We start from the raw sequence: 16,745 nt of genomic DNA on the forward strand, positions 1-16,745 counted from the left end.
ACACTCACACACTCACTCACACACACACACACACACACACACACACACACAGACTGAGCATGAAACACACCGAGGTGAGCCGATTCATCGAGAGAAAATACCTCATATTAACTCACACGCGTGAGTAAAATCAGTAAAACACTTGAAACCAGTGGATCAACAATAAACTGATTTAATAGACTAACATTTATGCTTTTAGCAGATGCTTTTATCCAAAGCGACTTACAAAATAAGAATGAAAGCAATTCGTATGGAAGCTTGTTTCAGCCACAAGATAAACAAATAAAAAAGCCACATTTCTCAGATGATTCTGAGTTTTTACCTCGCAATTATGACTATATATCTCACAATTCTGTGTAATTATCTCGCAATTCTGCGTTTTTATCTCACAATTCTGACTTTATATCTCGCAATTCTGACTTTACATCTCACAATTCTGACTTTACATCTCGCAATTCTGACTTTACATCTCGCAATTCTGACTTTACATCTCGCAATTCTGACTTTACATCTCGCAATTCTGACTTTACATCTCGCAATTCTGACTTTACATCTCGCAATTCTGACTTTACATCTCGCAATTCTGACTTTACATCTCACAATTCTGACTTTATATTTCAATTCTGGCTTTATATCTCGCATTTATCTTTCAATTCTAACTTTTTATCTTTCAATTCTGAATTTACATCTCACAATTCTGACTTTATATTTCAATTCTGACTTTACATCTCACTATTCTGACTTTATATCTCGCAATTCTGACTTTACATCTCGCAATTCTGCGTTTTTATCTCATAATTCTGTCTTTATATCTTACAATCCTGAATTTTTATCTCACAATTCTGATTTATATCTCACAATTTTGATTTATATCTCGAAATGTTGATTTATATCTCACAATTCTGACTTTACATCTCGCAATTCTGACTTTACATCTCGCAATTCTGACTTTACATCTCGCAATTCTGACTTTACATCTCGCAATTCTGATTTATATCTCGAAATTTTGATTTATATCTCATAATTTTGATTTATATCTCAAAATTTTTATTTATATCTCACATTCTGATTTACATCTCACAATTCTGACTTTATATCTCACAATTCTGATTTATATCTCACAATTCTGATTTATATCTCACAATTCTGGTTTACTTCTCACAATTCTGATTTATATCTCACAATTCTGATTTATATCTCGCAATTTTGATTTACATCTCGAAATTCTGATTTATATCTCATAATTCTGAGTTTATATCTCGAAATTTTGACATTACATCTCACAATAAAAAAACTGATATATTCAATTTTCAGATGTTAAAGACAAAGGCTGAGTGTCCAGTCATCAGTCGCTTAATAAAAGTTCATCATATATTAGTCATCTAGCGTGATGCTGTCATCCCACTGTTCCACCGATGCTGTGAAAGTTAAAGTTTTGGCCTGGTGCCCAGCTAACAAAAATATGTTTTAAGAACGTTTTGCTAACGTTCCCATTATATTATGAAAACGTTATTATAAAAAAAAAAACATTCCATTTCATCCTTTTGAAAACAGTAGTAACGTTTAAAAAACATTAGCCGAACATCCAACTAAAACGTTTCAGAAAGTTTCCATCCATGAACAATGTACATAAATAACATTTTTGTGCTAACTTTTTGAGAACATTATTAAACTTTCTGCTAATGTTACTGGAAGAATGTTTGTTCTGACAATGTTTCCAGTTGAGAATCACTGCTAAAGTGTCGTCGAACCCTGCAGCCGATTAGATGCTTTTTGATGCATTCTGCTTTGACTGACACATTTTTCAGGACAAAGTACTTTGATTCATGCAAAAGACATCTCTATTTATTGTCATGTGAGCAAAAGACTAATAAAAGGCCACATGGTCTGAAAACCCATCAAGTCTTCATAAAGAAAGATGTACTTCCACTCGGTGAAGCCAGTGAGTGTGAGAGAGTGTGTGTGTGAGAGTGTGTGTGTGCGTGCGTGCGTGTGTGTGTGTGCGAGTGTGTGGGTGTGTGTGTGTGTGTGTGTGCGCGAGTGTGTGCGTGTGTGCGCGAGTGTGTGCGTGTGTGCGCGAGTGTGTGCGTGTGTGCGCGAGTGTGTGCGTGTGTGCGCGAGTGTGTGCGTGTGTGCGCGAGTGTGTGCGTGTGTGCGCGAGTGTGTGCGTGTGTGCGCGAGTGTGTGCGTGTGTGCGCGAGTGTGTGCGTGTGTGCGCGAGTGTGTGCGTGTGTGCGCGAGTGTGTGCGTGTGTGCGCGAGTGTGTGCGTGTGTGCGCGAGTGTGTGCGTGTGTGCGCGAGTGTGTGCGTGTGTGCGCGAGTGTGTGCGTGTGTGCGCGAGTGTGTGCGTGTGTGCGCGAGTGTGTGCGTGTGTGCGCGAGTGTGTGCGTGTGTGCGCGAGTGTGTGCGTGTGTGCGCGAGTGTGTGCGTGTGTGCGCGAGTGTGTGCGTGTGTGCGCGAGTGTGTGCGTGTGTGCGCGAGTGTGTGCGTGTGTGCGCGAGTGTGTGCGTGTGTGCGCGAGTGTGTGCGTGTGTGCGCGAGTGTGTGCGTGTGTGCGCGAGTGTGTGCGTGTGTGCGCGAGTGTGTGCGTGTGTGCGCGAGTGTGTGCGTGTGTGCGCGAGTGTGTGCGTGTGTGCGCGAGTGTGTGCGTGTGTGCGCGAGTGTGTGCGTGTGTGCGCGAGTGTGTGCGTGTGTGCGCGAGTGTGTGCGTGTGTGCGCGAGTGTGTGCGTGTGTGCGCGAGTGTGTGCGTGTGTGCGCGAGTGTGTGCGTGTGTGCGCGAGTGTGTGCGTGTGTGCGCGAGTGTGTGCGTGTGTGCGCGAGTGTGTGCGTGTGTGCGCGAGTGTGTGCGTGTGTGCGCGAGTGTGTGCGTGTGTGCGCGAGTGTGTGCGTGTGTGCGCGAGTGTGTGCGTGTGTGCGCGAGTGTGTGCGTGTGTGCGCGAGTGTGTGCGTGTGTGCGCGAGTGTGTGCGTGTGTGCGCGAGTGTGTGCGTGTGTGCGCGAGTGTGTGCGTGTGTGCGCGAGTGTGTGCGTGTGTGCGCGAGTGTGTGCGTGTGTGCGCGAGTGTGTGCGTGTGTGCGCGAGTGTGTGCGTGTGTGCGCGAGTGTGTGCGTGTGTGCGCGAGTGTGTGCGTGTGTGCGCGAGTGTGTGCGTGTGTGCGCGAGTGTGTGCGTGTGTGCGCGAGTGTGTGCGTGTGTGCGCGAGTGTGTGCGTGTGTGCGCGAGTGTGTGCGTGTGTGCGCGAGTGTGTGCGTGTGTGCGCGAGTGTGTGCGTGTGTGCGCGAGTGTGTGCGTGTGTGCGCGAGTGTGTGCGTGTGTGCGCGAGTGTGTGCGTGTGTGCGCGAGTGTGTGCGTGTGTGCGCGAGTGTGTGCGTGTGTGCGCGAGTGTGTGCGTGTGTGCGCGAGTGTGTGCGTGTGTGCGCGAGTGTGTGCGTGTGTGCGCGAGTGTGTGCGTGTGTGCGCGAGTGTGTGCGTGTGTGCGCGAGTGTGTGCGTGTGTGCGCGAGTGTGTGCGTGTGTGCGCGAGTGTGTGCGTGTGTGCGCGAGTGTGTGCGTGTGTGCGCGAGTGTGTGCGTGTGTGCGCGAGTGTGTGCGTGTGTGCGCGAGTGTGTGCGTGTGTGCGCGAGTGTGTGCGTGTGTGCGCGAGTGTGTGCGTGTGTGCGCGAGTGTGTGCGTGTGTGCGCGAGTGTGTGCGTGTGTGCGCGAGTGTGTGCGTGTGTGCGCGAGTGTGTGCGTGTGTGCGCGAGTGTGTGCGTGTGTGCGCGAGTGTGTGCGTGTGTGCGCGAGTGTGTGCGTGTGTGCGCGAGTGTGTGCGTGTGTGCGCGAGTGTGTGCGTGTGTGCGCGAGTGTGTGCGTGTGTGCGCGAGTGTGTGCGTGTGTGCGCGAGTGTGTGCGTGTGTGCGCGAGTGTGTGCGTGTGTGCGCGAGTGTGTGCGTGTGTGCGCGAGTGTGTGCGTGTGTGCGCGAGTGTGTGCGTGTGTGCGCGAGTGTGTGCGTGTGTGCGCGAGTGTGTGCGTGTGTGCGCGAGTGTGTGCGTGTGTGCGCGAGTGTGTGCGTGTGTGCGCGAGTGTGTGCGTGTGTGCGCGAGTGTGTGCGTGTGTGCGCGAGTGTGTGCGTGTGTGCGCGAGTGTGTGCGTGTGTGCGCGAGTGTGTGCGTGTGTGCGCGAGTGTGTGCGTGTGTGCGCGAGTGTGTGCGTGTGTGCGCGAGTGTGTGCGTGTGTGCGCGAGTGTGTGCGTGTGTGCGCGAGTGTGTGCGTGTGTGCGCGAGTGTGTGCGTGTGTGCGCGAGTGTGTGCGTGTGTGCGCGAGTGTGTGCGTGTGTGCGCGAGTGTGTGCGTGTGTGCGCGAGTGTGTGCGTGTGTGCGCGAGTGTGTGCGTGTGTGCGCGAGTGTGTGCGTGTGTGCGCGAGTGTGTGCGTGTGTGCGCGAGTGTGTGCGTGTGTGCGCGAGTGTGTGCGTGTGTGCGCGAGTGTGTGCGTGTGTGCGCGAGTGTGTGCGTGTGTGCGCGAGTGTGTGCGTGTGTGCGCGAGTGTGTGCGTGTGTGCGCGAGTGTGTGCGTGTGTGCGCGAGTGTGTGCGTGTGTGCGCGAGTGTGTGCGTGTGTGCGCGAGTGTGTGCGTGTGTGCGCGAGTGTGTGCGTGTGTGCGCGAGTGTGTGCGTGTGTGCGCGAGTGTGTGCGTGTGTGCGCGAGTGTGTGCGTGTGTGCGCGAGTGTGTGCGTGTGTGCGCGAGTGTGTGCGTGTGTGCGCGAGTGTGTGCGTGTGTGCGCGAGTGTGTGCGTGTGTGCGCGAGTGTGTGCGTGTGTGCGCGAGTGTGTGCGTGTGTGCGCGAGTGTGTGCGTGTGTGCGCGAGTGTGTGCGTGTGTGCGCGAGTGTGTGCGTGTGTGCGCGAGTGTGTGCGTGTGTGCGCGAGTGTGTGCGTGTGTGCGCGAGTGTGTGCGTGTGTGCGCGAGTGTGTGCGTGTGTGCGCGAGTGTGTGCGTGTGTGCGCGAGTGTGTGCGTGTGTGCGCGAGTGTGTGCGTGTGTGTGTGTGTGTGTGTGCGTGTGTGAGTGACCGTCAGACGGCATTACCCCTGCCAATTATCACAGATTACAGCGGGATGACAGTCCGTGTGTCCTGAGCTGAAGCAAATTGCAGGGGAACTATGCAAAATAACCACCGGGTGCATTTAAATGGAAACCTTTACCAGACAAACATCATCATACGATAACTAATCTCTGTCCAAATGCACGTCCGTCTTTACCGTCGCTTTAACTAAACGCCGTCTCTGACTGCGCTGCGCTACTTTCTTTATTTTCTGCTTCACTAGAATCTGTCCTGAGATAAAACTGGTGAAATGGCCTTAAAAGCCATTTGAAGAACTGTCTGGAAGGATCAAATTAATGGGAAGAATTTTAACACAAGAGTCCAAACGCTGTTTGTGTGCAGAGTCTCAAGCATTTTATCAGACGCATAAATCGAGTGTGATTCCATTTAAATGCATGGCTTGTTACTTTTGTGTAAAACACAAGGTTTTTAGTGCTAAAAGTAGTTTGTTGATGTCATTTTCCTTAGATGAACGTTGTGCATCCTAGACATGCAAATACAACCTGGTTAAAACTAGTTTAAATTGTCCCATGAATTAAATAAACATGTTGGTTTGATCATTTTTTTGTGCAATAACCTTGGTATATTTTAAGTCTCTTCCTGCACTGTATATGAAATATGTTCTTGCTTTTTATTGTAAACATTTGATCTCATACACAAATAAGCTACACTACAGCAGTGCTGATTGGCTGAGTTTGTTGCTAACAGGAAGCATTCTCAGAATTCATCAAACTAGTAACATTTAAAGAACGTTAGATGAACGTCCCACTAAAAGCTGTTCCATGAATAATGAATAAATAATGTTTTTGTGTTAACAATTTGAGAACATTATGTTTGCAAAAAATGATACAATGTAACATTCCCTTAATGTTAGTAGAACCAAGAACTGAACTGTAACAGTGCTGATTTGTTGAGCTTGTTGAATGCAGCCAATATTGCAATTTATGTAAAAATTTAGAAAATGGAATGAGATTGTTTATTTTTCTCCCCATCAAATGTACAAGTTACCAGCAGTTTTTCTGGTAACACTTAACAAATCATTAGTTAACTGCTTTAGTTAACATGAACTAAGAATAAACAATACTTCAACAGCATTTGCTAATTTTAATGTTAATTTCAACATTTACTAATGCATTATTAAAATCTAAAGTTGTGCTTGTTAACATTAGTTAATGCACTGTGAATTAACATGAACTAACAATGAACGGCTGTATTTTAATTAACATTAACAAAGATGAATAAATACTGTAATAAATGTATTGTTCGTTGTTCATTCATGTTAGTTAATACATTAACTAATGGAAACTTATTGTAAAGTGTTACCGTTTTTCTTAAATGGAGGAATAAAATCAAATGGAAAATCTGAGCAAAATGTGAGACACAGTGAAATATCGACTCAAAAACATCATATTTTCATTTCTACAATGATCTTAGTATCAAATCAACAGATTGTGTCAAAATATGACATTGCATGAACTGAACTGATCAAAATCATGAGATTCACCGCATCACAATCGCTGGATTTAAGTGTGATTATTTGACTGATCGTGTGATGATCATCTCTCATAATTAAGATCAGTAACATTTACATTTATCCGGTCTCAAAACGTCATTATTTCTACATTGTTCATGGAACTTTTTTTCTGCGACTGGACGTTCGTCTAACACATTTTTCAAATGTTACTTGTTTCAGAACGTTCAAAAGTCATGCAAAATGATACAATGTAACGTTCCCTTAATGCTCGTACGTTTTAAAAAAAAACTAACTAAACTATAACAGTGCATTGCTTGTTGAATGCAGTCAGAATTGCAATTTATGTAGAAATGGAGAATATGGATTGAGATTGTTTATTTTTCTCCCCATCATGTTAATACCAGTTTTCTTAAATGAGGGAAAGTCAAGTAGAAAATCTGTGCACAATGGCAAATTTCTACTCATATTATTTTGCCAGAAATTATTTTCTACAATGCATTTACTGTCAAATCAACAGATAATGTCAAAATCATGACATTGCATGAACGGAACAGATCAAAATCATGAGATTGTGGCTTTTTTCTTCACAAAAATGAACAGAACAATGGGCTGCATCACAAGCAGCTGGATTTAAAAGCCATTATTTGACTTTTGAGCAGTGTCTTACGAGCGACAGAAGCCTCCAGAGATCAGGTGAAGCTCAACACGTTTCAATATCATCATATAAATATCAGCATCTGCAGCAAAATCATGTTTTTGCTCAGTTTGAGTCTGCTCTGAATAAAACAGAGCTGTTTTTCCTCTATATTCTCACTTTATCAGATTATATGAGCCATAAAAGCATGCACACACAAACATATGCAATCTTTTTTTAAATCAAAAAATGTCAGGCACTACGGGGTTAAAAGCATTCAACCCTGAACTACTGAATATTAAATAAATGCATGCATATGCAATGCTTTATGGAAGCTTGTTTCCTCCATGGAATAAAAAAGTGCAACATTTTTATCTTGCAACTTTATATCTCAGAATTAGGTTTTTTTTTCTTCATCATTTTCATCTTTGTTTTTCTGTCAATAAGCAGTGAGATGAGATTTATTCTGTTGCAAAAAAAAAACAGAATTGCACAATATAAACTCTTTCTTTGTTTCCACCACAGAATAAAAGAAGAAAATACTGAAAAACGAACGCAATAACGGTGGAAGTTTCGAAACAAAGAAATCCAACGGATATCCAAAAGTGCGTTGATTATAACTTTGAGTAATTGTAGTTTAAAGCTCCGTGTCTAAATATATTTTGTCTAAAGGTTCAATAAACGCTTCCATTTCAAATGCTGTCAAAAGCATTAGACGCTGAACGACTGAATATGAAATAACACTTGCATATGCTTTATGGAAGCTTGTTTCTGCCACGGGATAAAAAAACGAGTGAGAATCAGTCAGATTGATATTTAGACCTGATTAAGAATGGATGAAGAAGCACTGAAGATGAACCTCGCAAACGTTTGCACAGACGCAGCAAAAAAAATTACATTTTTCTCTTTTGAATATATGCACAATATATGTTGTTAACAATTAGATATATTTTTAAGATTGAAAATATATTTAGTTTCAGCCAAATATATTTCAAAAAACATTTCCAATTACAGTTTAGTCTAAATGCAAATATTTATACAGATTATAATGTTTAATTTTCTGAATGAGATGCGTTATATTTTCACGTTTTTGGCTTCAAATGTGAAATGTGAATCTATTTTCTTGTACTGAAAATATATGGAGGGCAAAATAAATGCTTTTAAAAATATATATATATATATTTTTTTTTTTAAATGTCAAAAAACACAAATATATTTTGAAGCATATTTTAGCAAATGAATATTTTTTGGGCCTTTTTTTGTATATTTTGAAATACATTTAAAATGTATTTTTTGCTATATGGATCTGGACTGAATCAGCTTCGCTTACTTGATTATCCAGACCTCATTTTTTAGAGAAATCATGTAAATGTGAGTCTCAAATCTGATCATCAGGCTTCTGAGGAACGTTATTTGTTCTTCATTGCATTGCATTATATGTTTGAAACTACAGAGCTTTGATCATAACGATCTCTTACCTTCGGATTCTCCAGAATTCCAGATTCATAGCTGTTAAAAGACATTTTGATCACGTTTTTTTAATGCAATAACAACAGCAGTAAAGAAGCAGTAAAGAGTTTTTTTGACGGACTTCACCTGATGTGCATGAGATTTGCATCCATGCTCCACGGAGCCCTCGGCGTGACGGGAACAGGAATACCGTGTGTCTGAACATGGGATACAGGACTGCCTTTGAAACATGATCAGCCTCAGATAATGAGCTCTATCTAGTGGACTGAATCAGGAGAGCGTCCCTGGAGCTGAAGCTGTTTTGGGTTTAATTCACGTTTATATGCAGTGTCTTGTAGTGTAGGTTTAATTAAAGACTTAAAAAAATAAGTAATTGAATTAAAGAGTTATCTTCTTTAACTAAAACTGAGAATAAAACCATTTTGGAAAAAAAAAAAAATGTTGTTACTTGAAATTAAATGAGCGTAAAAATAAAATACATAAAATATAGAATATAAAAAAATGTAACTGAAATAAAAAATAATTAAAAATAAAAACTATATAGACATATTACATAAATTAAAACGAAAAAAGGAAATACAAAAATAAAAAAAATTCTAAATATTAGGAAAAACACAATACATGACCCTGGAGCACAAAAGCAGTCATAAGGGTCAATTTTTCAAAATTGAAATGTATGCATCATCTGAAAGCTGAATAAATAAGCTTTCCATTGATGTATGGTTTGTTAGGATAGGACAATATTTGAAAATCTGGAATCTGAGGGTGCAAAAAAATCAAAATATTGAGAAAATCATCTTTAAAGTTGTTCAAATGAAGTTCTTAGCAATGCATATTACTAATCAAACATTAAGTTTTGATATATTTACGGTAGGAAATTTACAAAATATAGTCATGGAACATGATCGTAATATCCTAATGATTTTTAGCATAAAAGAAAAATGTATAATTGTGACCCATACAATGTATTGTTGGCTATTGCTACAAATATACCCCAGCGACTTGAGACTGCTTTTGTGCTGCAGGGACACATATCATCTCAAAGATACTAAAATAGCACTATAACCCATTAGATCAGCAATTTCTGACTTCTATATAATAACCAAAGGCACTCCAAAACATTTGAAAAATATTAAAATATTTTTATATTTATATATTTTGACTGTTTCAGCAACACAATTAAGCAAATAATTAAAATGAGCATTTTCTCATTTTAACATAACAAAGAAATCATTATAGAAATGTCCGTGACTCTACAAATCACACTTTTCAGATTCTCTCTATAATTCTTTTTGAGATGTTTTAGCTCATTCTAAAGCCTTTTTGTCTTGTTGTAAGTCTTTTCTGCAGTTTTCTGATGCCCCCTAGTGGACGCATTTAAAACAGAATCTGATACATATTTGCATTGATAAAAACTCTGGGTTTTGATATCCTGCTGAGCACCATCTGTGGCACTGATCACTTCATGATTTATCATTCCTCACAAACGTCTATATTTAGTCATTAATGCATGCTCGTGCAGTAACGCTGCAGTGATAATAATGTCATTAATGCATGCTCGTGCAGTGATAATACTGCACCTCTGCGTACTCCATCAGGTCCTTTCTGCCTCGGAAGCGGCTGTAAAACTCTGGGATCCTCCACGGAGCGATGACCTGAGGATTGAGACGCAGACGTGAGGACGCATCAGACACAGATGATGGTTTCTGACGGATCTGACCTCACCTGCACGTGAGGATACAGCGCGTAGCACGTCAGCTCGAAGCGGATCTGGTCATTCCCCTGAAAACAACACAACACAGCTATTCATTTACACACTTCCTCACGTGCATCTTGTGGCTTTGAGGCATGCATTTCATATGTATGGGCTTCAGAAAATAATGACATCATTCTCAGTAATTAACTGACATATTTACTACTGTAAATCAGCTGTTAATGGAGCTATGGAGCAGCATTTCCCAAAAAGGGAATTTAATTTCTTAAATTAAAAAAAAATAAATAAATAAAAATGAATTACAAAATAATTATAACTTCATTATTTAAAACATAAAAAATATTTTTAATTATTGAAATATTAATCTAAAATCTCAAGCTGATGAAAGGGTTTTATTTACTTTATTCTTTTTACAGATGGAAAAAAAATTGCATGATGTTGCATTCCTTTACTACCGGCCAAAATGTGTTTGAAAGAGTCTCTTCTGCTCAGCAAGGCTGCATTTATTTGATCAAAAATACTGTAAAAATAGCTAAATATTATTAGAATGTAAAACAGCTGTTTTCTATGTGAATATCTGTTAAACTGTAATTTATTTCTGTGATGCGCAGCTGTATTTTCAGCATCATTACTCCAGTCTTCAGTGTCACATGATCTTCAGAAATCATTCTAATATGCTGATTTGCTGCTCAAGAAACATTTCTGATTATTATCAATGTTGAACACAGTTGTGCTGCACAATATTTTTGTGGAAACTGTGATACATTTTATTTTTCAGGATTCACAGATGAACAGAAAGTTCAAAAGAACAGCGTTTATTTGTAACAGAAATATTTTCTAACATTATAAATGTTTTTACTGTCACTTTTGATCTTTTTTTTTTTTTTTTACTGTTTCTCGAGCAGCAAATCAGCATATTATACTGATTTCTGAAGATCATGTGACACTGAAGACTGGAGTAATGATGCTGAAAATACAGCTGCGCATCACAGAAATACATTACAGTTTAACAGAGATTCACATAGAAAACAGTTATTTTAGATTAGAATAATATTTCACATTTTTTACTGTATTTTTGATCAAATAAAGTTATACATGACACTGTAAATAAACAACCCAGTTCACTGAACTAAGTGTGCAGACGCTCTGAATGTCTCATTCTGGAGCAGGTTTATTCCAGTATAATATCTAATGCGTGCACCTTTCCTGTGGCTCCGTGAGAAACGTACTGCGCTCCTTCGCTCCGGGCGATCTGCACCTGTCTGCGGGCGATGCAGGGCCGGGCGATAGATGTGCCCAGCAGATAGCGGTCCTCATAAACAGCATTGGCCTGCAGCGCGGGCCAGATGAACTCCTGCACAAACTCCGAGCGCAGGTCCTCGATGAGCACCTGCATGAACACAGAGCTGATGAACACACACGGCCACACTCAGAGTCATTAGTGTTTCTGGCCCTTACCTTCTTGGCTCCAAGTTTCTCTGCTTTCTTCCGCGCAGCGTCGAAGTCCTCATGCTGTCCAATATTGGCCTACAATGTCATACAGAGGTGATTTATCTAGTTAGGTAGGAAGGTAGTTTGACTTTTAATGCTCACAGCAAGAGCTGTACATTTTCTACTAATTTCATAAGAGTTGTATAAAAAGGAAATTAATTAAATACAAATATAAAATATAAATTAAAATAAATAAAAAATTAAATAAATGAATTAAATACAAATATAAAATATACATGAAAATAAAAATTAAAAATAAAATTAATTAAATAATAATTATATATATACATTATATTATTATATTATTATATACCGATTAAAATAATAAATAGATTACAATTGCATAATGTGTTTTAACTAAAATAATTAATTTAAATTAATTTAATTTAATTAATTTGAAATTTACCTCTGTAAAAATTAAAAATTAATAATTAAATTATTTAAAACATTTTAGATTAAATTAAATAAAACATTAAATTAAATTAAATATTAAATTACAAAAAAAAAATCTAACACTTTTTCTGGTAATATCTTATTATTTAGATTAATCTTATTTAGATTAAATTAAATTTTAAATTAAATTAAAAATTTTAAATTAAATTAAATTAAATTAAAACAATTCTAACACCTTTTCTGGTAATATCTTATTATTTAGATTAATCTTATTTAGATTAAATTAAATTTTAAATTAAATTAAAAATTTTAAATTAAATTAAATTAAATTAAAACAATTCTAACACCTTTTCTGGTAATATCTTATTATTTAGATTAATCTTATTTAGATTAAATTAAATAAAACATAAAATTAAATTAAATTAAATTAAATTAAATTAAATGACAAAAAAGTAACACTTTTTCTGGTAAGATCTTATTAAACAAATCCTTGAGAGCTTACTGAATAAAAATCATCATCAAAAGCAGAGCAGTTCAACAAGTTTTGCTTAAAAGAAAGGTGATTCATAAAACTGAATCTACAGCAAAAAAAAGCATGTGATTTATGAAAGAAAACAGATCATCTTTAATCAAAAAAGAAGTTTGTCTTGCTCTTCCAGAACTTTGCTCAGAAGCCATAATGTGTCACCTGGTCCAAACTTCAGCTTAATCCGACCAGAAATGAGGTGTCTATGTTACTCAAACAGTAATGCATGGCGCAAACAACATCAGTTTCATGGGTTCAAAGCCTGGGGACTGAATGAACTGCTCGAATGTGTACGCTGAATGCTTTAGATCTTATGCATCTAACACAAGTATAACTGTAAGTGTAATGCAGATGGGGAAAGAGTCAAGATTTCAGGATTTCATTCATTATTGTTCTAGTTTTTCGCAATTTCAAAACATTCGCAGTCTGTTCACATTTGTTGATGCATTTGAAAAACTCTTTTCTTTCACCATTGCGTCTCTGTGCATCATTCCTCTCTGATTTTCTGAATAATCATGGATTTGTCTCTCCAGACAGCTTCAGTTGTAATATTACTCACTGGTTGCTTTGCATAAGAAGTGCTTGTTAAATGCATAAAAGTAAAACCTGTAAAACCAGTTAAACTGTGAGAATCGTTCAATCATTCACATTCAGTCGATCACAAGCAGTCTTGGGGTTAACGCATTACAAGTTACGTAATCAGATTACTTTTGTCAAGTGACTAGTAAAGTAACATTACTTTTTCATTTACAAGAGAATATCTGAGTTACTTTTTCAAATAAGTAACGCAAGTTACTTTGTTTCCCAATGTTTTGATTGACAGCTCTGGTGTCGCCATGGTGACAGAAATCAGAAGATGTTACTGTAGTTCTAAATTAAATATGAATATGCATTAATTAACAAGCAAGCCCTGTCCAGATTTAAAAAGTAATGCGAAAGTAACGTAACGCATTACTTTCCATAAAAAGTAACTAAGTAACGTAATTAGTTACTTTTTTATGGGGAATCGCAATATTGTAATGCATTACTTTTAAAAGTAACTTTCCCCAACACTGCATATAATGTTATGACCTAGTGCTCTTTTCACCATTATTTCCTCTCCATCTGTTTTTTTTTTTTTTTTATTCGAGAATCGTTCAATCATTCACATTCAGTCGATCACAAGCAGTCTTGGGGTTAACGCATTACAAGTTACGTAATCAGATTACTTTTGTCAAGTGACTAGTAAAGTAACATTACTTTTTCATTTACAAGAGAATATCTGAGTTACTTTTTCAAATAAGTAACGCAAGTTACTTTGTTTCCCAATGTTTTGATTGACAGCTCTGGTGTCGCCATGGTGACAGAAATCAGAAGATGTTACTGTAGTTCTAAATTAAATATGAATATGCATTAATTAACAAGCAAGCCCTGTCCAGATTTAAAAAGTAATGCGAAAGTAACGTAACGCATTACTTTCCATAAAAAGTAACTAAGTAACGTAATTAGTTACTTTTTATGGAGTAACGCAACATTGTAACGCATTACTTTTAAAAATAACTTTCCCCAACACTGCTCACAATCACATCTAATTCTGTTAATGAGCAGATTGTATTATATAACAAACATTGCACATTTCTTATATTTGCGTATATCATTTATCACGACAGATCAATTCATGTACAATTTTTATAGTTAACTAAAACTAAAATCATAAAAAAATAAACATTTATGTCACCAGAAATAAAATGAAATATATATAATATATATTATTAGTTGCCAAAGCACCAATTCTCACTCATTTTCACTTAGTTTAACTTGTACTTAAATTACTACAATTAAAACTGAAATAAAAATTAATAAAAACTATATAAATATATTTAAAAAAAATAATAAAAATTATAGAAAATGTGCTACAAAATTATTACAACTTTACAATTAAAATGAAAATACAACATTAAAATGAATTAAAAACATTAAAATATATAATAGCATCTAAATGATAATAAAAAACACATCGTAAGCTTCTTTTTTAAAAATAGAACAATTTAGTTAAAAATGTAGTTTAGTTAGTGACTTCTGAGTATATATTGTCTAAAAATTACCTCCATAATGGGGCATGTTGTCACAGTGGCAGCTTACAAATATGCAATTTCAGAAAACAAAACAGTAAAACAATAACTAAAAAAAAACATCAATAACTAACAAAACTATTAAAACTTATACTAAAACTAAAATTAAAAGGAAAAGAAAAAACGTAAAAATATTTTAACGTTTTAAAATTCAAAATATGAAATAATATTATATAAAATAAATAATAATATAAAAAAATTAAATAATAATACGAAGATTAAAATAATAATAATATAAAAAATATTTATTTCAGCTACAAAAACAAACGTACTAAAACGAACTAACTAAAGAAACAAACCCAACTAGCTCAAATTAAAATTCAAGTGTAGTGTGTTCTGTGAAGAGTCTTATACTGTATGAGCTGAAGGTTGGCGTTTTTAGTCATGGAATACATATTTAGAGTCCAGAAGTCGGTATCAGGAGCAATAGAAAGGTCTTCTTCCCATTTGATTGTTGGTAAAGTTATGATTTTATTTGAATTTGTTTTAATTTTGTATATTTTGGAAAGTAATTTTTTCGGGGAGGATATATGAACTAAATCTGCTCCTGCAGAAGGAAGGTGAAGATTGATGGTTTTAGATGAAACAACTGATTTGAGTTGCAGATAGTTTAAGGATTGATTGCTCCCGATAACACACTACACTGGGGAAAGGCTGTCTAAAATGGGATTCACAGCATGCTGATTTTAATGCACCACATCAGCTTAGGCATACATACATATAGTAATCTTACTGTGAATTGGAAAGGGAAAAAAAAAAAAACCTTGACACAAAAGCTAGAATAGGTGTGGTATGTGTTGGGTATGTGTCATTATTAGGGGACAAGCACCGAAGGTGCGTAGTCACCTATTGTTTTTGTTCCGTTTCTTATTAGGGGACAAGCACCGAAGGTGCGTAGTCACCTATTGTATTCCTTGGCGTTATTATTATTCTTCCTCTTCTTCTTCTTCTTCTTCTTCTTCTTCCGCCGCAAGTCTATGCCAGCCCATAGAACCGCTTGCGGGAAAGTTGTATAATTTGGCACACTGATAGGTGACAGTCTCAACATTAACCACAGCAAGTTTGGAGTCTCTACCTCCTACTCTCTAGCGCCACCACTTGTCCAAAGTTGCAATTTCTTTATGCTAATAACTTTTGAACCGTAAGGCACAAATGAACACGAAAATTCAAAAATCGCAAGGCTTAGTTTTTTCGCTATTTTTAATTGTTCGTAAAACTTTCTTTGTCGAACTCGTCATAGACGGTTTGTCTGATTCTCACCAAAATTGGCTCAGATCATCTTCAGACCATGCTGGCAAAAAGTTATGGAATTCAAGTTGATTTGTCCAACCGTTCTCGAATAACGCACGAAGGAATTCTACGAAAAGCACGTAAAAATGGATGTTCAGCCATTTCAATTACAATCATCCTAAAATTGCTTTTATTACTCATTGTTGCATTTGGTCTGGTGCTCCATGCCATGCTTAGCTCCTCAATTTGCTCACAAAGAACAGACAAAAACGATTTGATTGCAGTGACAGCTGTTGGTCAAAAGTCATAAGTCATTTAATCATATTACTAGTGGTAGTATTTATGATTTTTCAGCCATTTCAATTACAATCATCCTAAAATTGCTTTTATTACTCATTGTTGCATTTGGTCTGATGCTCCATGCCATGCTTAGCTCCTCAATTAGCCTCTGGAGTGCTTGGCCCTGTGATTGCTGCTTGCAGCTATATTTATTATTATGATTCTTATTACATTATTATTATTATTATTATCATTACTTTTATTATCATTGATATTACTGTTGCCGTCATCACAAGGTATTACTATCATCACCATCTTTAGTATTATTATTATTATTATTATGCATGC

General features: G+C 37.9%; 1 protein-coding gene across 2 annotated transcripts in view; it reads right to left on the minus strand.

Moving 5' to 3' along the window:
- Nucleotides 1–16,745, minus strand: part of LOC107689608 (argininosuccinate synthase) — a 42,070-nt gene that overhangs the window by 23,619 nt on the left and 1,706 nt on the right. Inside the window, exons 3-8 of one of the 2 annotated variants that reach the window (XM_016487656.1) lie at nt 11,826–11,894; nt 11,569–11,757; nt 10,379–10,435; nt 10,234–10,308; nt 8,780–8,850; nt 8,662–8,692 (exon numbers count right to left, since the gene is read on the minus strand). In XM_016487656.1, coding sequence (XP_016343142.1) covers nt 8,662–8,692; nt 8,780–8,850; nt 10,234–10,308; nt 10,379–10,435; nt 11,569–11,757; nt 11,826–11,894 — 492 coding nt within the window. The remainder of the gene's footprint in view (nt 1–8,661; nt 8,693–8,779; nt 8,851–10,233; nt 10,309–10,378; nt 10,436–11,568; nt 11,758–11,825; nt 11,895–16,745) is intronic. The other variant, XM_016487657.1, reaches the window with a different exon arrangement.

The sequence above is a fragment of the Sinocyclocheilus anshuiensis genome, unplaced genomic scaffold (genome assembly GCF_001515605.1).
Source record: "Sinocyclocheilus anshuiensis isolate Anshui unplaced genomic scaffold, SAMN03320099.WGS_v1.1 scaffold1613, whole genome shotgun sequence".
NCBI classification, from domain to species: Eukaryota; Metazoa; Chordata; class Actinopteri; order Cypriniformes; family Cyprinidae; genus Sinocyclocheilus; species Sinocyclocheilus anshuiensis.